The sequence below is a fragment of the Aphelocoma coerulescens genome, chromosome 2, assembly GCF_041296385.1.
Source record: "Aphelocoma coerulescens isolate FSJ_1873_10779 chromosome 2, UR_Acoe_1.0, whole genome shotgun sequence".
Classification (NCBI taxonomy): domain Eukaryota; kingdom Metazoa; phylum Chordata; class Aves; order Passeriformes; family Corvidae; genus Aphelocoma; species Aphelocoma coerulescens.
Window position 1 is genome coordinate 104,525,182 of NC_091015.1, and position 22,373 is coordinate 104,547,554.

General features: G+C 39.1%; 1 protein-coding gene across 2 annotated transcripts in view; it reads left to right on the plus strand.

Annotated features, from left to right (window-relative positions):
* The window catches only part of TMEFF1 (transmembrane protein with EGF like and two follistatin like domains 1), a 113,749-nt gene that overhangs the window by 52,013 nt on the left and 39,363 nt on the right, over window positions 1–22,373 (plus strand). For both annotated transcript variants that reach the window (XM_069005914.1, XM_069005916.1), the window contains exons 2-3: window positions 15,243–15,352; window positions 19,431–19,560. In XM_069005914.1, coding sequence (XP_068862015.1) covers window positions 15,243–15,352; window positions 19,431–19,560 — 240 coding nt within the window. The remainder of the gene's footprint in view (window positions 1–15,242; window positions 15,353–19,430; window positions 19,561–22,373) is intronic.

Sequence of the window (22,373 nt, forward strand, 5' to 3'; positions counted from 1 at the left end):
CTGTGAGCGCTTTTAATGAGAGCCTAAAGCCTAAACTTAAAATAAAGATATTAAATTTATTATTTGATATCAGTTTTAAAAAGATAACATGGCCTGTAAACAATGATGAAAACTCTTATCATGAGAGGCAGCTAAGAGGAACTACTGAACCCCTCCTAAGGGTTTTTCTTTTTGTTTATTGTTAATGCCTGGCATCCTTTATATGACTCTTGGCACTACTCTTCATTATCTATTCTTTTTGTATTTTGATCGAAGTGAATTAATATTTACCTTACCTTTGAAATTTGTTCACCTATTTTAAAGTCCTGTGGACATCTTAGGTATTACAGAATACATACTAATATTTTTGAAGTCCTGCAATGCCACAATAGCAGATTTATGTGTTTGATGTCTTAATGTTTCAGACAGCCTCATGTAGACAGAATATTTTTCCACAGCCACCAAATCATCAAGAGATTAGCCCCAAACCAATTTTTGTGGGACAAAAATATAGCAGGAATAGAAAGTTGATTAAGGGACTGCATAATTGCCCATCAGTATCAAGTATGATCTCTTCATAAAAGCTACTAAATCTAGACTTGGATAATTTCCTTGGTGTTTCTCTGTAGTAATCCTGAAAGGGTATGGAAATGTGACTTCTCTGTCCCTAAACAATCTTCCCTGTTTATAATAATTTTTGTGATTTTTTTGGTACTCTACAGGTAGGTCAGCTACATCTTCAGATTTCAAAGAGCATTCTGGAAAAAACACTGTTCTGCACAGTGAATATTACAAATGTCTGTGTTCTGTGCACAAGGGCCAAGACAGGGTGCAGACATGGTGTTTGGGATTTAAACACGTTTAGAGTGTCTCTGGTGCCATTTCAGATTGGAGAAGGGAGCTCTTTCAGCCTGTTCATGGGGCCCCTTGAGCCAGACTGCTTTAAAGATGTGCATTTAATGGACCCAGAGGCCCCAAACATATTTCATAGAGCATTGTGCAGAATGAAGAAGAGGAAAGAAAGAGGTGGCCCATGGGCTGTGCAAATATCCTCTAGAAAGTCTGAGTCTTTTCTCTGTCATGAGAAACAGTGATTTTTAAATTCTTTTTTAATATTGATAAGTGTAACTGGCCTTTGAAGTAGCAATTTAGTCAATACATGGCTCTCAATATAATTCAGGAGCTTTGTTCTTCTTGCCACTTCTTATAGCAAAAATAGGAGCAGGAGTGATCATTTGAATAATGCATGGGGGATTATAATGATATATACAATTAAAATTCAGTATTAGAATGTACACTTAAACAGAATCCTTCTTTTAGTGTTCATCTTCACTATTGATTAAATGAGCTACTGACATGCACATTTTAGTGTCAGGACCTGCCATGAGCATCTCAGATCCAACTCATTGTGTGTTTTCCCCATCTATGGATGTACAATGTGATACTTCAGGTCCATTTTTATACTTTTCTACCATTCTTTTAGACTGTGATTTAGAATCATATAAAAGCAGTACAGTCAATGTTCATGTAAGCATTAATAAAATGTTTCCAGTTCTGTATTTATTTAGAATTTCATAACATTTTTATGTGAAGTTCAGACACCAAAAGTATGGTTTCCTATCTGAACACACTCCCATTTTTTTCATACATTCCAAAGAAGCTGTTAAACAGTTTACCATAATATTTAAAGATACAGCAGCTATAACTATTGATTGAAGAGCTAGTTAGGATGCAGGTAAAAAAACATTGTGTTCTCCTTGTTGATCCTGTTTCAAATAGCAAGTAAGTAAATCTCAGCAGATTTTATTATTGGGAGTATCCCAAAGTAACGGGAAGTTTTTATAAAGTGCTCCTCTGCTTTGTCACAGGCTGAGTAATAGCAGAACATAATGCCATTTAAGAAGTAATTCCTGATTCTCTTCAATATTTAAGACATTCCAGTGCTTATCAGCTGCAAATAAGAAATCGTTGGAAAGCATATGGCATCTGTTGCACACCAGACTATGCATTTCAGTACCAGGGAAATTACAAAACTAAGGGAGGAGCCTGGACATAAAAGCCTCTTTTTCCCACCTATAGCAGATGGTCAGATTTCTAATTTAAAATTTTGTTGGAGTTCTGGCATACTGCCATCTGACTCCACAGCTGCAACAGTGCAATAACTCTGTCACCTCTCTTAGAAAATATTTCTTGAGAGTAAATTTAATACCTAGTGAAGTGTTGAATTTACAGCTGCTGGGAGCAGAATATAATATGTAAGAGATGGCCATGAGGCCCTGCTGATTTCCCTCACCTGGTTTCAAGTAAGGTTGTGTTTATATGAAACTGTTGTGAACAGCATTAGGGAATTAGAGGGAAGATGTTTCCAGTTATTTGTTTCCACAGGCCTTTCAGTAGTCCTGTGTACAAAGAATCAATCAGCAGTATCAGTGGAGATCTTGCCCAAAGAGCTTGATTGAGGTTATGGAAAACATCCATAATCATTATCATTGCAAGAAGACTGTTTCCAGAAGTTTTTCTTTTGCCTCAGCTCTGTCAGTCTTTCTTAACTTTGAAAATGCTGATGCATATGGGCAGTGGTAACGTTGACTCCCTCATCAAGGGCTCCACCCATCTATCCCCTTAGTTATTCAGCTGAAGATGGTGGCCCACCTCTGCAGAGCTGCCAGAACATGAGTAGCACTGAACAGGTACTTGTGACATGGGAAATGCTTAACTGATTTTCCCTGGCAAGGCAAGGCAGACTCTTCCAGATAGAAAATAAGTGTCAGGAACTACTAACTTGAATTAGATTTGAAATTTTGTTCTGGAATGAAGACCTGCCTATCCTGTGACCACAACCTGTCAAGTTTGATCTGTAATCTCTCTAGTGTGGAGGTTGTGCAGACATGAAATTTACTTTTGTCTTCAGAAATTTGGGTACAAATTTCACTCTTCCACTTTCGCAAGCATGGAAATAAGATTTATGACAGGTTTACAGTTTTCAGATCTTGCTAGAAGTCCAAAACCTTTGTTGCCCCCATCATCTTCTGATGACAGGTGATGTGCTGACATTTTTGGAAAATGTCTGTTGGATATTCTAGATACAGCAGGTTTCTCCCCCTGTTTAGTCAGCCTACTACAGCAACAGCAACACTCCCAGTTGAGCCTTGTAGGAGTGTTTTCTCTTACAGTTTATCCGAGGAATGGATCAGCTCTGAAAATCTCAGTTGACTGGAAAGAGAGAGGGTGTGAGATGAGGTGTCTCCAGTAGAAAACTGGTCCTGAGTGCACAGACACCACCTGCTCTGTCAGAGGAGACCACAGAGGTTGGAGCTGTGAGCCTAGGTTGTTTTTCTGACCCTTGCAAGGACAGTGTCTTTTCTGAAAAATAGTATCTGTATTTGATTTAAGCCAAGCTTACCCTCTTCTTTACCCCCCTGTCCCACCCTCCCTAGGGCAAAGCACATCCCCATACCAAAACTTTGTTCAAGCTCCTCCATTTTTTCATGTGTTGCTGCACAAGAGCCAACCCCCTAGAGTGTTGTGTTCCTGAGCAAACAAGAGTTTTTCCCACTGGGGCTATGAAACACATTTCTGGGTTTGCATGGCACTGTCTGCGTTAGGCTCTTTCACAACTGCACAGTTTGAATTCTGAGCAGTGATTATCAGCTATTTGAATACAGCAAATGACTCCTGCAAGCTGCATTAATGCATCAACATAACACTTTAGTTAGCATTAGTAGCCTTAGCGAGTTAGTATTCATCTTTTTCCTCTCACTTTTTAAATTAATCAACATGTACTGCCTAAATCTTATTGTGTCTGCTCCATCTTTGGTGATCACAATGATTTCCTAGCTGTGGTATTGAAAATATTTCTATTAAAGGGAAGGTGATGAGAGTGAGAAAAGATAACCCTGTAGCAAAGCAATTGGACAGGGACAAGTTCTGTTGTGGCAACTTGCCTTGGCTGTGTGTTGTTGCCTTGGATAAATCATTCTCTCTATATATCCTTTTATTCCTCATTCACATCCACGGAAAGGGAAACTCTAATATCTAATTTTTATCACAATTTGTATGACCTCTGTGCTTATGCTGTAAGTAATGGACTGGTTCTCACCCATGTCTTTCAGAAGGGGGATCTGATCTTCACTGCAGACTCTAGGTATTTCACATAGCTGCTAATGATAGTAACTGGGAGCAATGAGTAATATCTAAAATTTGAGCTATTTGAAGTCACCTTTTAGATTTCTGCTATCGAATGGTTTTGTAGACAGCAGCATTTTCCCTGTAGAGAGTGAATAATTAAGATTAATACACTACCTGGCAAGGTTTTGTCAGAGATTTTCTGCTGCTTTTAAGGGAAAGTTTCCAATCTGGGAAATAAACAGTGCTTTAAAATGTGTCTCCACTGTGTAATTCTACACATTTGTAACCAATAGACAGAAACTCTAGTAAAGTAATTGTTATTTGCATAAAAATCAGGTCCTCAGAAAATTGTTTGTGTCCTTGATCCTACAAGCACTTAAAGACATTTTTTGTCTTGCACACGATCAGTTCCATTCAGCTTATTTAGATATCACAAATGCTCAAGGTTAAGTCGCTGAGCAGGCATTTATAGTGTTGGAGCCTCAAATTATGTATGCCAAATGGCAAAACACCTTTTCAAATAGACTTGTTCCTCACTGAACACCATTTTGTAGGAAATAGTATTTTTCTAGAAAATTTACCAAAGGCCACCTGTTTTTCTTGGGTTTGTAGCTGAGAAATGCAAGGAATTTCCATTCCAGAGAGGTTTTTTTTTCTGTCTTTTTAACTCTAAAGGAAAAATGTTGTGATAACTGGAAAAGTAGAAGGGAAGGAGTAGTAGCATAGGAGCCAACAGTGAACATTGAAAATATTTTTTACTGAAAATATGGGGTTTGAATGTATGTATATATATTTATTTCTCATTTTTAAAGTATTTCCCTTTTTTTTACCCCAAGAAACATAAAATTTCTGTCAATCATTTATAATGTGTGTAATATGCAGAGCATGTGTAATAACCTGAGTTGTGCAGTATAATCTATGTCAGTGCTGTGTTGGTTTATCCATGAAAACCTAGCAGTTCCCTCTGAGTGCTTTCCATTATACTTGGGAGATATTTTATTTTAAAAAAAACATTATTGAATTTATCTTCGTTTTTGAAATAAGTCACCATAAAATGGCTCCCAGAAGGTCAACTCATCCCAACATGTATTAGTTGACAACCTGGGAGGCTGTTCCACAGCTGTGAACACAGTTTCTGTGGAGCTTTCATGGACCAAGACTCAGCTGCTCTTTAAACCTCTCTCTGACACTGAAACCACAAGAAGAATAAGGAAAAGAGAAAGTGGTGAGGTTAATGACTAGTTGGCTTTCTCCCCAAATGTCTTTAAAATGAAGTAAAGCAAACAACAAGAAGCCAAGCAACTTCCATAAGGCTTTCCTTAGAGAACATTCTCAACCTACATATAGAGCTCAGTTCTCTCTTCATGCTAGGACTTGAGGAGCACTAAAGTCAAACATAGGTTGATGTGACCTTGAGAATGAAAAATATATATGGACTTCATGGCAAATGGACATACTTCTGCTTTGATCAGATTTCTGCTGACTTCAGCCCTTGTTTCAACAGTGACAAAAACTCCCATGATCAGGCACTTTAAACATTTCCCTTACCATTGCTCACAGAGACGAAGGCTCCTTTCTCTGACTGCTGCCCAGAGCTCTGTAGGCAGCGATGAGAGAGGGGAGATGATTGACATAGTTATAGAAAGGCTACATCTTCTTGGCACATGGTGCTGCTCACACCAGGGCTTGTTTCTCTTCTGCTGTAGAAGAAATGCAAGTGAGGAGCAGAAAACAGAAGGAGCTCGGGTTTTAGCACCAGGGCGAGGTAGATCCATCAGCCATCCATCCCCCACCTGTGTGCAAATATTGTAATTCTAGAGACCCAATAGAACACGATGCATCTATTCCAGCTCTTAAGCTGGCAAGCTGGTTCCTGGACTGCATGCCTTCGAGTTTTGTGGAAGGAATGGAATCAGAAATTGACAAATATTATTTTCCAGTTTCGAAGTTGACTTGACTTACATATGTCACCTGCAGATCAAAGAAGAAATTCCCTGAAATGTTTATGGAAGATAATTAGTTGCTTTAGTGTTCATTTTTACTGCCATTTTACTTGGCTTCAGGTTCTTCGGGAGTATAAATGAGGGCTCTGTTGTTTCAGTGTTTGAACAGCTTGCCACTCCTCTACAGACTTAGGGAAGTCACAGTCACATTTACTTCATGAAATGACATGTGAACATGACAGTTCATGACAGTGAACAAGAGTTCACCTTGGTTTGTAACTGGCATAGAAAGATTTCTCCAGTACAAGGATTCATTAGCTAAAGCTATAGCTTCCATGGGAGCACTGTGCTTGCTTGATGTATTCTTATATGGGCAATGATGCTAGAAAGCAAGTGAAGCTCCCCAACTTGGGGGGCAGGGGAGAGGAGAGACAGAAGACCCTTAACAAATTGCTTGCAAATGTTTTGGTTATTTGACCATCTACTCTGCAGACTAAGAGACAGAGCAAGAGAGCAAGGGAACATTAAGGGAACAAGGACAAATAACATTTTCCCACTGACTGTAATTGCACATGCTGCACAACTGTCAAGCCTTAGCAGTATAATTTACCCAAATGAAAAATTTCCTAGGAGTCCCATTAGTTGTCAAAGGCTGGTGAAGTGTAAGAGCACTATTTTTAAAGTTAACCTACCAGAATACATCCATTTGTATAGGCATTAGCATTCATCAGCACAAGTTATCCAGTATCCTAAAAGTCTATGTGTTTGCCAGATCTAAGTTTCTGAGTCTCAATATGGCAAGGACCTTGACAGTGTCATGAAAGGAAAAGAGTCCATGCCACTTATTTGCATGTGTTTGTGAAAAGAAACATATCACATGTGTTTGTGTTCTTGTCACATGACCCAATCTCGTGGTTTTAATCCCAGCTGGAGACTAAGCACCATGCAGCCCTTCTCTTCCTCCCCAGCCCTGGTGGAACAGGGAGGAGAATTAAAGTAAAACTTTTATGTTGAAATAAGAACAGTTTAATAATTGAAAATAAAGTAAAATGCAGTAATAATGGTAAATAATAATGATAATAAAAAGGAAAAAAACAAGTGATGCACAATGCAGTTGCTCCCCACCCACTCACTAATGCCAGACTCCCCTTCTTGAACCCAGATTAGCCACCCTTCCTGGTAACTCCCCCTAGTTTATATACTGGGCATGATATTCTATGGTGTGGAATATCCCTTTGGTCAGTTCAGGTCACCCATCCCAGCTGTGCTCCGTCACAGTTTCTTTTGTGCACCTCCTCACTGGCAGAGCATGAGACAAGGGGGAAAAAAGTCCTTCACTTGGGATAAACACGACAAAAATCCAAAATATCAGTGTATTATTAACACCATTCTCATTCTGAATCCAAAACATAGCACTCTAACAGCTACTGTGAAGAAATTAACTCTACCCTAGCTGAAACCAGGACAACATGCTCTCAATTCCTCCAAGTGGCAACAGGGACATTAGATGTTAGACCCCCTTTCTCCAAGCAGCCATTGATTTTCCATTAGGTTGTAGGAAGTCCCAGGCCTCTCCTGCTGTCAGATTTGGCTGGAATTGCCCAGTGAGTGCAAAAGTTAAAGGAGCAGACCAACCTGTCTGGGAAGTTGCAGCTCCTGCACAGCCTTGGTTTCCTTAGAGACTAAGGATTGATAATATATGTTGTAATCGATCTTGCTGTAAATATGCTGTATGAGCGTGTTCCTTGTCTAATATTTTATTTTAATTTTATGTAAAAATATGCAATGACATGCTAAGTTTTTTATAATGGCCTTGCATAATCATAGTCAATAATTTTTTGTAGTAAGACATATTCTGCTTTGTAAGCAAGTTTTGAAGTCAGTGTCCTGCATAGCTGCTGACAGAGAAGCACACCAGACCCAGCTCCTGAAGGTCAGATTGTTATACTGCCTGACCTTGCCACAAAAGTGTTTATGAGGGAGAAAATCATTCCAGGTTCCCACCACATCTTTCCCTGTCTCCAACCAACTGCACGGCTTGTCGATTTGTGCCATTTGATTACTTATTCACCTACAGGAATTATACAGCATTTCTGAAATATTGTCAGAGCTTTTAATATAAGAAAAAAGTGCCTTAGCTTTCTCTGTGAGTACTTTTTTTTTCCTTGATGGAAAAAGAAATGTACCACCGGCTGCACCCAATATTTTGACGGAGCTGTCATACAAACATTCGTCACTATGGCACTTTTCCTTACTTTTTTCACACTGAATAGAGTTAGTCTGAGGCACACTACCAATGTGAATATTGCAGTGTGGGAGACTCTCAGGTTCAAAGCCAGTCTTGTTACCTTGCTGTGTGAGTGCTAGTTGTTAAAAATTGCTGTGCTTTCCTATTGTGTACAAGAATACTAATTGCTTTAGCAGCATGTATGCTTTCAGTTTTCCTCTGCTCGAAAAGGAGACTGTGGTGATTTGAAATGTAAAAGTATAATCATCCGAGATAAATTGGACAGCACTTAAGCAATCAAAAGCTAATGCGGTCTTGTAAAAGTAGTTTTAGGGAAATATTTCAAGCCTTATTCACTCAGATAGCATTTTCAAGAGCCAAAGCACAGCTTTATTTTTTCTTTCTGCACAATTGAGCATTAAATATTGCATTGAGACACAGCAAAATAGGTTTTGCTATCCTCTAATACTGCCTAAGATTGTTTTCAAAACAGCAGATTTGCCATCAGCCACACAAGGCATCTGTCAACTGACCAATTTAAAAAAATGTGGGAGTATCTGCATTCTGTTAGATTACAGTCATTTATGTTTTTTTAGGGTAAATTCATTTTAATGATTTTGTTTCTTTTTTAAAATTTTTTTTCATATAACCTCTTGACTGTCCCAATGAATTCAAGTGTGAAAGAAATTTATACCTTATCACAGAATGGACATTTAAATGACTTTTAACTGGTTTAATTATTTAAAGCTTACAATTTTTTTAGATTTTCTTGTGTTACAATTTCATTTTCCTATTTTTCTTCTCTGACTGCCTGTTTTTAAAAGTTCTTTTTGTTATTCTTCTCTTTCCACTCTCCACATTCTTAATTTCTTAAATATTTTTTTGCTAAACTGTCCCTCAAATCAGTGGCAGCAAACATCTTCAAAGGGGATATGCAGTGTCTGAAGGGTATCCCTCTTACCCCTGAATTATTTCCCAGTCGTTTGTCTTTTTGTCTGTTTTCTTTTCTGAAAAACATAATTTTTCTTATGAACCAGAGAGTATGACCCATTCTGTCTTGCTTAGCCTTGTCTGATACAAGTGAGTATTATTTATTTGGACAAGTAATTGCTAATTTTGTCTGAGGGGCTTGTCTGCTCTCTTTTTCTTCACCCATAACCTATGACAATTTCTGAGAAGAAAATCAGCAGACATAAACTCTACAATGCAAATTATTGTGATTTACATAATCCACAACTGCTGAAACATGAGGATAATAAAATGCTCTGGAAAACCTAATGCAGAGATTATTTATTAGTTACCAAATAAATGGTGATCTCAGGCTTTGTCAATGATACATACTTGCTTGGGAAGTTCATGGTTCCAATGTTCTAGTAATGTTTTGTTCTCTAGCTGATGAAGCAAGAAAAGCCATTTGCTCCTTTGGTTGCAGTGCTAAAGCCAGCAATGCCCCAAGGAGGGCAACAAGGAGGGTGAAGGGTCTAGATGGGAAGCCACACAAGGAATGGCTGAGGTCACTTGGTCTGTTCAGCCTGGGGAAGAGGAGACTGAGAGGAGACTTCCTTGTGGTCTGCAGCTTCCTCACAAGGTGAGGCAGAGGGGCAGGCACTGATCTGTTTTCTCTGGTGAACAGTGACAGGATCTGAGGGAATGGCATGAAGCTGTGTCAGGGGAGGCTTGGATATTTTTAAGGTATTTTTCCTAATATATATATATATATATCTATATATATCTTTTCCTAATATATATCTATATATATATATCTTTCTTAGATATTAGGAAGTCCCCAAAATTATGCCTTATGTTCAGAAAGCTTTCTGTTTTCACCCAGAGCCTGGGTGAAACAGCTCTGTAAGCATTTGCATGACTTCCTGCAGGAATGGCCTTTCTGGATGTACTTTGAAAAGCTGTGGGATGGGGCTGAGCTTGTAGATTAAGACATCTAAATGTAAATGTTTATGTATAGATAGGTGCATGTGAGCTAAGTGTCTGCACCAATGTCAGAGTCACTGCAGGTGATGGAAATCTGAAGTGGCTGAAGCCATTGCCAGATGGGATGCTTGTATGTATGTCTGCATGGGATTGATAGGATTTATAGAATTGTGCAGTTTTGTTCTGAGCTGGCAGCAGGAGGTGGGCACAGGTATTCCAGGGACATCCAAAATACTTCCCTGGAGGATCTTTTTACAGTGCCACTCAAACTCACCTGGTTGAAGTGGGCAGACTGTCCTTGGGAACCATGGGGGCAGAGGCCCCCACTGTGTGTATTATCTTTGTTGTGTGGCAAAGGGTGTGACTGGCAGGTAAAGCTTTATTCAAGAGTTCAATTTAAGACTCAGGTTATTACTGTACTTGTCATATGAGCACCTCAGGTTTATAATTCCTCTTATAAGGGAAAGATTTTGTTGGGTGTTTCTTTTTTCCACCATTAAATTCTCCATTCATTTATAAATAATTTGGCAAAACCAAAAAAAAGGCCAATGACTTGTCCAAGCCAGTCTAGAGTCATAAGGTTGACTCCCAAAACTGAGCAGGTTATAGGTTTTCTGTTAGTCAGATTTTGCCTTCTTTGACTCTGTTTTGTGGTCCTGAAAGCTCATCCAGTCATAACGTCACTATCTCCAGTAGACTCTGTGGGCTCTAACATATCCTTACACAACATAATTTCTCCTGATCCCTTTTCCAATCCAATGTTGACACCATTCAGCTGTTCTTACAACTTTGGGGGTTCTATTAAGCTGTAGAGTTACAGACTTTTTACGAATTCTCCCCGGTCTCTGTGTGTATGTGTGTGTCTATAGATGACCTCCACGAGTGGTCGTGCATCCTAATTTAAAGCTTGGCTTCACAAAGAACAAATTATTTGGAGGACATAAAAGCCTTGCTTTTTCCCTCTAATGCAAATGGTGAAAGTTGCTTCCCCTTTTTTACCAAACTCATAGGTCAAGAGCAAAAGGGGTCCCAGCACCTCTACTACTTGGAATCTTACCCACAGAAAGAGAAAACAGACAAACAGGCAGGCAGAGAGGGTTTTTTTCTCAGGTGCAGCTGCAATATTTACGTGCTCATTTTCACATGGGAAAGGTATTTTTGGTCCCTTATATCCATTCATCATTACTATGTACTATTGCCAACCCCAGGAGAAACATGAGTTTTGAAAAAGCAAAGTGAACAGATTCGCCCATCTTAGATTTTACTTTATTCTTGAGGTATCCAGATGGAAACAACATGTTTGATGTACTTAAAGCTACAAATATGATTTCATCTTCAGGTTCAGCATTTTGACACATGTAATTTACCTTATAACAAGAGCTTCAGAGAAATGCATTTTGAGGTCACAGGCAAAAAGCCAATCCACAACTACTTGCATTGAGCTGTACTTCACATTCTCCGAAAGGAGTCAAAATAGAGATGGCTTTCCTCATTTTTAGTGATGTAACAAATTATCACATAGTGAATTCTTTTCAACAGAGAAAAAAAGACAAACCCAGAAGACCTTGCTGTGGTTCTTTGCAAGCTCCTCTGTGCCAGTCAGCCCTCACACAACCGGGAAGTGTATTGGCAGAACAGATACTAGCAAATCATTTTTAATACCTCATTTCAGGTCTTTGGAGATTAATTTTATCATAAATTTGGAAGCCTGATTTAATTGCGCTAATTATGTTTTCTGTTGGGAATTGATGGATTACTATCTAGCATTTTGTTACTGTGCGTTATGAATCACACTGAGGCTTTCTCTTATTTATACCTGCTGAAAGTCAAGGAAATGAGTTGCAGTAAGCATAAAAGAAACATGCAAGAAATTACCCTAAACCATTTGCTACATGTTCTTGTTTCTCTCATGGATCTGTTCTCACAATTATGATTCCATTCTTCTGGAAATAATTGCAGAAACTCCTTTTTAATTCTCTGTCTGTGAGGACTTCACTGAAAACAGAGCACATTTCCAACATGCAAGGCATCTACAATTCCTCTTCATATCGCTCTATTAACATCCATCCACATGTATTCATTTTTGAACTGAATGCTGTGGGTGCAGAAATAATTATAGCCACCACACTTCTAGGTACTTGTGATTCCATCAGATGTAATCATGCACATGTTGGAGGCTTGATTCTGCTGCTGCTGGAATTTGCCACTGAATGGAATAAGGGATTCAGTGACATCCTGTCATAGAATAAAGTTCATCTGTCATGTTCAAGTGCCAGTCACCAGGGTATCTTGTCTTTTGTACAACTTTGGGAAATCATGTTGTCTCCTGTCTCTGCATGACCTTTCCTGCTCATTTAATGCTGTAAAGCTTATAATCAGTGTTTATCATTTATGTGGAAAGAAGAACAGTCCATGTCTAAAATGACGTAACCGTTAAAATCACAGTGTACTTTCTGTCCTTTTAATTCCTCTTGTGGAATAAAAAAAAAAACCCCAATTCTTTTTTTCTTGAAGTGAAGGAGGTTCACAAAGGCTGATTTTGCGCTGCCATCTTCATATCCTTTCTTATAGTTTTGTTCTGAAATCTTGCCCTTTCTCTCTGCCTTTTGCAGGCAGAGCAATAGCTAAGCTAGGAACAAGTACATCTCGAGTTCAGCCTTGATGCTGAACTGCTATCTGGCCTCGCTTTCTGACCCCACCACGTCCTTCCTCTCTGAAAAAAAGTGAGGTACCTTGCCCACCACTGTGGTGAAGAGGCTCCTTTCTGGATGTTCATGTGCCCTCTCCACACTGGGGGGAGCACCAATGTTGAGGAAAATTCTGCACTACTTTGCTTAAGCTGTTGGATGTTGTGTAGACTCCCAGAAATTCAAGCAGGAGTTGCAGCTACTGAGGGGTTTCTTGTGCTGGTCGGGGGCACAGGGTAGGATGTTGCAAAGCACTGAGTCCAGCGTGTTCAGCTGAGCGTTGTGAAGGGGGGACCAACATGTCATTATTTACCTGACCTGATGAACACAGGATTTTGAAAGCAGTGCATGCTCTAATTTGACTGTATGGTTACTCCTTTTTAGAATTGCATTTTCTCAAGTGTGATATCACCTAAAGGTGGACCCTTCTTTCAGATATGACAATCATTTCCCCTTAATTAATTTTGATAGTTTGCTCATCTTTGTGGAACAGATCTTCATGAGGACAAAGAAAGCACATTTCCTTCAGGAGCGAATTATGAACACATTAAATTGAAAAGCTGCGATGTTCTGTCACATTACCTTGGTCCCTACAACGCAGCAGTCATGCTTGATAAACGGCGACATTAAGAATAACATTAGAGAACACAGGCACAGGGTTGTGATGGCAACCAGGATATCTATCTGCCCATTGTTATACACATTGCCCTCCTCATTTATGCCTTTGGGAGTGATGGACCTATGGGGGAAAAGAATCAATATGTTTCTCAATTTTTTCTCATGGCTGACAAAAAAATATGTGGATTATAACTGGACTTTCCATTGAGCTGTAATCGTCTAACTTCAGTGACATGAAAAAGTACATAATTATGCTATGTTAAATATAGAAGCATGGGGCATATGGTAAAAATTATTACAGTAATTACTGTTTGTTTATTTATTTATTTATATAAACTGTATATGTGGGTGTATAATGTTACATAAATGCATAGGAGCAGTTTTCCAGGGTGTCTATCACTGTCATACCAAAGTGCTGCAGCTGCTGTGAGGAGGAGGCTGATTGCCTATTTAAGACTCTAAGTGGCAGCAAGGATTATTTTCTTCTGCTTTTGACCTACCTTTCCTCATTTCTGAATGGCTGGTGTTCAGTTCTTTCTTTAAGCCAGTTTTCTGGATTGGGCTTGCTTATTAAAAGTCACAGTCATTATTTTAAATCACGCCGCTGTCAGTGAATCTCTTTAGTGGATCATGCTTGCTATAGAGTCCTGAAGGTTTCTGACTTGAACCATAGCACAGACATCTTTGAATGATATCCTCTGATTTCACTGCAAATTTAACAGTACCAGGGGATTTTTCCAAAGCCCTTGGTGTAATTTTCACCTTTTCATTGGAATCGATGGTACCAGCACTGTTCCCACACAGCCTGATGAGGTCACATTTAGGCAGACACTGACCACATCCATTATCCCACCTGTGCTTTCTTTTGCTCTCTCTCCTATATATAGTTCAAGTCAAATACTTATTTATTCTCTTTTAGATCTAGCCTTGGACTGTAATGTCCAGAAAGAGCTTGAAGCCAGTTAAGTGACCTTTGTGCTGGAGCTAGTGCCTATGCAGTTGGTGTGTAAAGCCCCTTGGTTTCCCTCTTGCCAGCTGTGCCTGTGCTGCAAGCTTACAGTGACAGGAGCTGCCATTTGTGTTCCATATTCTTATGCAGGAGCTAAGACACAGATCTCTGGTTCATTACTCTGGCTCCTACAGTGCAAGCAAATTAAAATAGTTCAAACACAGTTGGATTTATTTTTAGTCTGAAGGATAACAATGTGGCCATGGCAGACGCTGGAAAACCAGGCAGAGAAATTCTGATGGTTTAGCTTTTCTGCTCCCTCAGGACCTTTGTGAAGAGTAAAGCAAAAGGAGGTAGCAGGTGAGAAACATGGGCTATGACCTATGTTAAGCTCCTAACTCCTGCTAGAAACAACTTCTGTAAGAGAAAGGTTTTATAGTGGGGCATCCCCATCAGGGGAAACATGGAAGAGCCTTTGGGCAGTATAAACACATCCTTTCTCTGTATCTGTTTATTTGGTGAATCAGCACTCAGCCATAACCACTCTGCCAACCAGGCAAAGCTGCCTCTGGGGAGCAGGACCTGCCCCTGGAGAGGAGCCCAGGGGCAGGACTGAGCCCATGCAGGGCAGCCTGGGGAAGAGCTCTGGCATTTTTCCTTTGATTTCTATATGGGAGAAAGGCAGCAGGGATGCTCAGAGGGTTTAAGGACAACTCAGTCCTCAAAATGACTCATCTTAAATTTTTTTTATTGTCTTCTTTTTCTATTTTTTTTTGCAGAGTTAAATGTAAGGGAATCTGATGTAAGAGTGTGTGATGAATCATCATGTAAATATGGAGGAGTGTGCAAGGAAGAGGGCGATGGCTTGAAATGTGCGTGTCAGTTCCAGGTAAGGGATGCTCACCTTTTTGTTTGCTGTTTCTGACAAATCTTTCAGGTGTATTGAAGTATTTGTGGGGTCACCACTTCAAAAATTCCGCTCAGCAGCAGGCTGATGGAGTCTAACCATAAGCTCCTTTTTCAATGGCACTGATTGGATCAGATGATAGCAGGGTCCCCAGTGATCGTAAAGGTTATGAATTAAAACAGTGAATTAGTCCTGCTCAGGAAAAAAAATGTTGATAAAAATGTCTTCTGAACTTTTTAAAAAAAGTAAACAGCAAGTTCAATTAGCATTGTCAGTTTTTAAGACTTTAGTTTACAGTTTTTATAACTATCATGGTAATCTTCCCCCCTCCCCCCCTCCTGCCACCAATTTTTTTAGAGAAAAAGCAGTACAGCAGTTCTTTCTTTCCACAGTTTATAGCAGAACAAATGTGTCAAATATTATGTACAGGATTCGTGGTAAAACTGGAAGAGATGGCAGTGTTATCAGCAAAACCTGGAGTGGGCTGTCTTTCAGTGTTTTAAAAGTAATTTGTATTCTGTTTCTAATAAATAATAAATCAAGAGGAACCAAAATAGCAACAGTGTGTATATGATCTTACACTGGTTTTGGATTCCAGTGTTTCAGAGCTGGCTTTCGATAGGGTGCTGTTTACCTATGCTGGGGGCGTTGTTCCAGCTGCCTTTTAAAGGCAGAAAAAAATTCTTATGAGGTTTCTTCATCTGTCTTCAGTCTGTCTGTAATATATATTTATGAAAAATAGTAAAATCAAAGCTCAGTAATGATTAAAAATAAAAAAAGGAAAATAAATACAACCCTAGGATAGCCAAAGGTTTCATTTATTGTCTGTGGGTAGTAAATTTTGTGACTTCCTAATATCCAGGGCGTAGAGACATAAAAAGACAGAACTAGTCCATGTGATAAATAGTTACTTTGTTTTGAAGACCTGATTTTTTTTAAAAAAAGTATAGTTTTTAGGCTACTTGCAAGTTTTCTTGTACATCTTGAAAAATTTACTCTATGCTCTTAGGAAAGAAGTCTAGGGATGAGGAGAAGGTATTGGTTTTTCAGACTTGAAATTCTTCCTGTAACTCTTGAACTTAATTGAGCTTACTCAATTTGCTGCAACTAGCAGCACCAAAATATTGCAGGCAACAAACACCCAGCCCAAGCTGTTAGGTCCTTCACATGCAAGACTATTTGAGAGCTAGCTAATTTTTTTTCTGACATTGCAAGGCTTTGAAAGGGAAACAGACACATTTGTGTACAGTGGTTCAGCTGAAGTGGCACTGAAAGGAAGATGTGGGAATATCAGCCTGTTCCTCCTGAAGTGTGTTTCCTGTTTATCACAGCTACAACAGAGCTGGATAACTGTGCCTCTGGTCCTATCCAGCAAGGTATTTTGTATGTTGCTAAAACTGCAATTTTTAGAAAAATGTGCCCTAACAAGAGAGTTGCAAAATTAAATTGGTCTGGGATCCAGGTTGTGGTCAGATAAGATGTTCCTGCTGGAGGGAAATCACAGAATCCCAGAATATGCTGAGTTGAACAGGACCCACAATGATCATCTATCCAATTCCTGACCCTGCATAGCACCATCCCCAAGAGTCACACCACGTACCCGAGAGCATTGTCCAAATGCTCCTTGAACTCTGTCAGGCTGGTGCTGTGACCACTTCCCTGGGGAGCCTGTTCCAGTGCCTGAACACTCTCTGGGTGAAGAACCTTTTCCTGATATCCAACCTAAACCTCCCCTGGCACAGCTTCAGGCCAATCCCTTGGGTCCTGTCACTGGTCACCACAGAGAAGAGATCAGTCCCTGCCCCTCCTCTCCCCCTCACGAGGAAATTGTAACTGCAATGAGGTCTGCCTGACACAGGGGTGTTTTGGGGAGCAGAGCGGCACAACTATTCACAGCCACCCCTGAACTAAGGCCAAGACTGGCACAAACTTCCTTCAGGTTGAGGAAAATGGATGACAAATTTCAACTTGTTTGGAACAGCTATAGTGTCATGGCAGCAAGAGCTCTGCAGGCTGAAAGGTCTTTTGCTGTATTTTGGATAAGTTTTACAAAACCTGAATGAAAATCTGATCAACATCTAGTGAGCGCATTAGGAACCAGTGGGAGAGGTAAGATGGGGTGAGGTGGGGTGAGGAGGGAGGGAGACATCATGGGGCTCTCTTTCAATCTCAGTCAGAAAGGCTTGACAACAATCAATTTAATAAAATAACTGCTTCAGTAAGACAGAATAGGAAAAGGAGCAAAGTGACAATGAGCAAATCTTACAACCCATTCAGATGTTGGGAACTCTGAAATCACACAGCACTGGATGAAGCTCGGAAGGATTTTCCCATGGCACCCTGTGCTGAGCAGATCCTGCCCATGAAGAGATGCTCTCCATTTTGGTCATTTGAGGTATTAGAGGACTTCCTCACAAGAAAACAACTTTACTCCTAAAGGACGCTTGCAGCAGAACTTTTGGCTGTACTGTACCAAATCAGTAAAGGCTTACCAAACTGCAAAAAAGGAATCCCTTCACTTTTCATTTTCAATCCTCAGGATGGAAACCTGCAAATTTAAAACATCACACAGAGACTTAAGGAGAATTGAACATTATCTATTGAACAGAGAATTATCTATTGAAAAGTATTGTCCCCCTCAGGAGTTGCCTAATTATTCTCTAGAAATGGCTGTTCAGTATGGCATGTGACAGGACTGATGGCTGTGGTTGAGTGTCTGAGAGCTACTTACTATGGGAAAGTATTACAAAACTGTTAGAAATAATTTTCAGAGCTGTCAGCATGATTTATTTCTGTCAATACCTGCTTAGTTCATTCTCAGTTGGTCATCTATGGCAGGATGACAAAGGATTGGAGGGTAATACCCTTAAAAATTATGTTTTAACAATTGAATATTTTGACCTTTATGTATGTAAAAGCACAAAGAAACTGTTGTGGGAGAGACTCTCATTTGGAATTTGGATAAGAAACTCTTGTACTTTTAAGTCATTTTAGCTTAGCTAATATTGTTTCTGCTTGCAGTCTCATGGGTTGAACTACACCAGTTTAATCATAAACTTTATGTGGCTAAAAAATTTGGTGGCCACTCTGTATTTCATCATTGCTTCTTGGTTTTTGTTCTTGGTTGGGTTCTTTTTACATTGGGGTGTTGAAGATGGAAAAGGTGCCTGACATTACAGTTACCACTGTACCCCCAAGCAGGGAAATATCTCCTTTTCCATGCTGTGAAGCTGGGTTTGGGTCTCCAGTTCAGCAGGAAGTCGTGCAGCACTCTCAGATGTTAGGCAGATTTGTGGTCCCAGCATTTCAATGCACATTATGCATACCAGGGGTTTATAATCCATCTCCCTTAGAATTTAAGAAAACAGCAAAATTCAGGCAGCTTCTGCAAAAGCTATTCTGAATAATAATTTTTCCTTTCTACCTTTCCTTCTTTTTGTTTGTACCAAATTCTACTAACTTTAATATTTAAATTTTTCAGTGTAGTAATAAAAAAAGCATTATTATAGTTGTTGACCAAGTAAAAGGCTCATGATGCTCTTGAATTTAATGAGAATGGTGATTGTTTTCCACCTCCTTTGAAAGAATGTTCCGAACAAAAAGGTCAACAAATCTCCTTTTAAGCACTGTTCTCCTTAAATTCTCCTTTGTTCGGTTTCATCCCCCTGGGTCTAGTCATACTTTCTTGTGTTATCTTGAAGAAGTTTTCTCCTTCCTCAGTGTTCATCCTTCAAATATTTCTGGATGCCTGGCATATTCCCTCTAGCCAGGAAAATGTCCCACCATAGTTATTTTGTGCTTTTAATCTTTCCTACTGAATTCCTATGTTCAGTCCATGTGGAGTTAGACTATTATTTCAGTGATCCAAGAGGAATACATATAGTAATACTGAAAAACTAATATATTTCAAATCTTTCTTTAGCAAAAAGAGTTATAAGTTGCTGTTGGTAACACAACTATCTTCATGTTATTATGTTATTATATTCATGTTATTAATATGCAGTTGAGATTAATCACTTGATTTCTGTATGACTGGGTTCTTTTATAATTTCTTTTCCAGTGTCACACAAACTATATTCCAGTTTGTGGATCAAATGGAGACACTTACCAAAATGAATGCTTCCTCAGGAGAGCTGCTTGCAAGCACCAGAAAGAGATAACAATGGTATCAAGAGGACCTTGTTATTCTGGTATGTAAAACATCACTTTGTGTCACTAATGAATGATGTTTTATGGTTAGCTCTTTAGTTTTGCCCTTAATTCCAGCAATTAAAATTTTGGTGCTTTTCATAGAATGAAATAATGTGGAAAGCCCAAGTCCTCTTTAGGAATAGAACCTTTTGCTAGATAAGTCTGATATATCTTCTGATATGCTAACAGATTAATAAATAAACATTACAAGTTGAAGTACTTTATCTGAGAAAATAGATTATGAATGCTTCTGTGGTGTTTATAGAGGAGCCTTGATATTCATCAAAAGGCTTTCAACAAATTTGGAGCAGACTCCAAATTAGCCATTTCTTTAGAACTTTTATTTTTTGGATATAAAGAATTAGTGTGACATCCAACAAGTGACACTGATCATCCTGACTGCTGCTCTACCTGTATCCAAGGCATCATTTTCAGGTCATTACACTGAAGATATGCAAAACTGACAAAATCATTCTACCTGACCTTTCTAATGCACTAGCCTTTTTTGTCTTTCCACACACTTAAAGCATAGATTTTCCTCATCTATCAAATACATGGGGCAGGTTTTCTCTGTCTTGAATATTGCAACATGCTCTTGGACACAGAAACTTTAGCCACCAGAGGTGTTCTGAACCTCTGGGTAGATTCAAAGCTGGTGAGACCAGACACATGGCTGGCTTTCTCTGAATGAATAAATAACTCAGTAGTGTCAACAACTGCAATCTTTGGTACATAAATAAGACACAGAAAATATGAAGTTGTGGGACATCCCTCATCTTTGAATACAGAATGGTTACTCAGATTAATCTAAACAAAGTTACATCTATATGGCAGCCAAAAGTGTGACCATGGGTCAGATGCACACTCCTTGCTAACTTTATGTTGGTAATTGCAGTGCCAATTTAAAGTTATCAGGCCTGGAGCTCACTGGTAGCTGCAGCATCTTATCTGGAAATTAGAGTAAATGCACGTGCAGGATACCTAGTCCAAGCCCTTGCTGCTGCCAGTCCCAGTTACCTCATTTAAATGCAGCATGTTTCATACCAGCTGCTCTAAGGCCTTTGACTGCAGCACAGACGTATACGGAGATCTGCTCATGTTTACTAAGGTCCAAAACAATCTGTGTTGTTGGTCCTAATACAGAAGGAAGCCCATGTTTTGTGCCCAGCTCAGAAGCATAATTCCAGCATCCCTCAGGCAGATGACTGAATCTGCTGCCTTTCCCAATCTCCCACCTGTAAATTATCTGCAGATTCAGGAGAAAGAGGAAAAAAATGAAATCCAGTTTTGGAGGACTCACATATTACTATAACAACACCCAAGAAATATGAGGATGTATAAGTAAATAATATTTTTTGATTTCATGCCCTAATCATTTTACGAAATGGACACACAGCATGAAAGTTTCTTTCTCTCACTCAAACAAAATTCTAGGATAATGTTTTCGGAACAAGAAAAAGTGTTTGTTTCTATGTGCATTCTACTCTACCAAGAAAAAGAAATTTCAAAATGAAAAATCGATTCTTCTCAACCTCAGGTTGCTGTCAGCTAATTACTACATTATTCAGCTAGTATGGGAATTTTTTTTTCAACCTTCCTCTCCTTTTCTTAAAGTCCTCCATAAAACCCAGGAAATGCAGCATAATTTTTAGCACTTAGTGTAGCAGATTAAGAAACATGCTGAAACACAGTGCTCCAGAAAGTACTGAAAACACATTTGTGAAACTGAGGTTGTGATTCAGGCTGCATACTGCACTTACACTGGTGCAACTTTAAGTGCCTCAGCAGAGCTCCACTAGAACAGTACCTGCTGCTCCCTGAGTGTCTGATGTGCTTTGGGTGGCGTGAAAATATTGGATGACAAAAGCCATCATCCAGAACCTCTCCATGCCCTGCCAAGATGGCAGCATATTTGTGCTCTTGATCTGTTACATGTATAATGGAGAATCAGATACTGAAATTAAAAAATATTTTGTAGACCCCCATAAATTTTCACTGGGTGCCTTTGAATTTGCTATTAAAGTGCTTTGTTCTAGGGCATCATTGGGAGACAAGTATAGATTCACTGGTCTCCTATCAGAGTTTTCTTTTTTCAAAGCAAAGGTTCATCCTGGCAGGATGCACCCAAGACAATAGGATGAAATTCCTCCTTAGTGTTGTAACAACTGTTTAATATTTAAAGTATATCAGACTTCTGAATCTCATGCAGGAATGAAATACTTCCCATTTGCTAGGGATTGATACCTCCTGTAGCTACAGCACCGGAACAGACTATACTGAGTGATTTAGTGACTAAATCATTATTCTGTTTCTTGGCAGGTAATATTTTGGTTAAATTTTTACAGACATAGGTGATTTGCAACATATTTATTTATTTTGTTTGTCGGAAGGCTGTCAGAGTTTCAAGATTCTAAAATAAGCAGTGTTTAAAAAAGAGTCAATTATAGGTGCTTTAGGAATAAACAAAATGCTAGTTTTGACATTAAAAATGGTTGTTTAGAGAAATGAAAGAGAATGTATGGCTGAAATTTTGGGTCTGCATATACAGGTTTTAATACTGATTTTGACTGCTGCCAGATTTATATTATATGCACATGAAAATGTAACCACACAATGATGTAGTACTTGATTATACTTGCAGTTTCTCAATGTACTGTATATATTTGGAAGCCATAGTCCATTGCTTTCTGTTGGGATTTCTAAGTTAAAAAAAAAAAAAAAAAGGGAGAATAAAGCTATTTGCAGAAGTAGAAACAGACACAGGAATTATTCTCTTAGGAGTGGCTTATGGAAGGGTCTGCTTGCTTAAAAT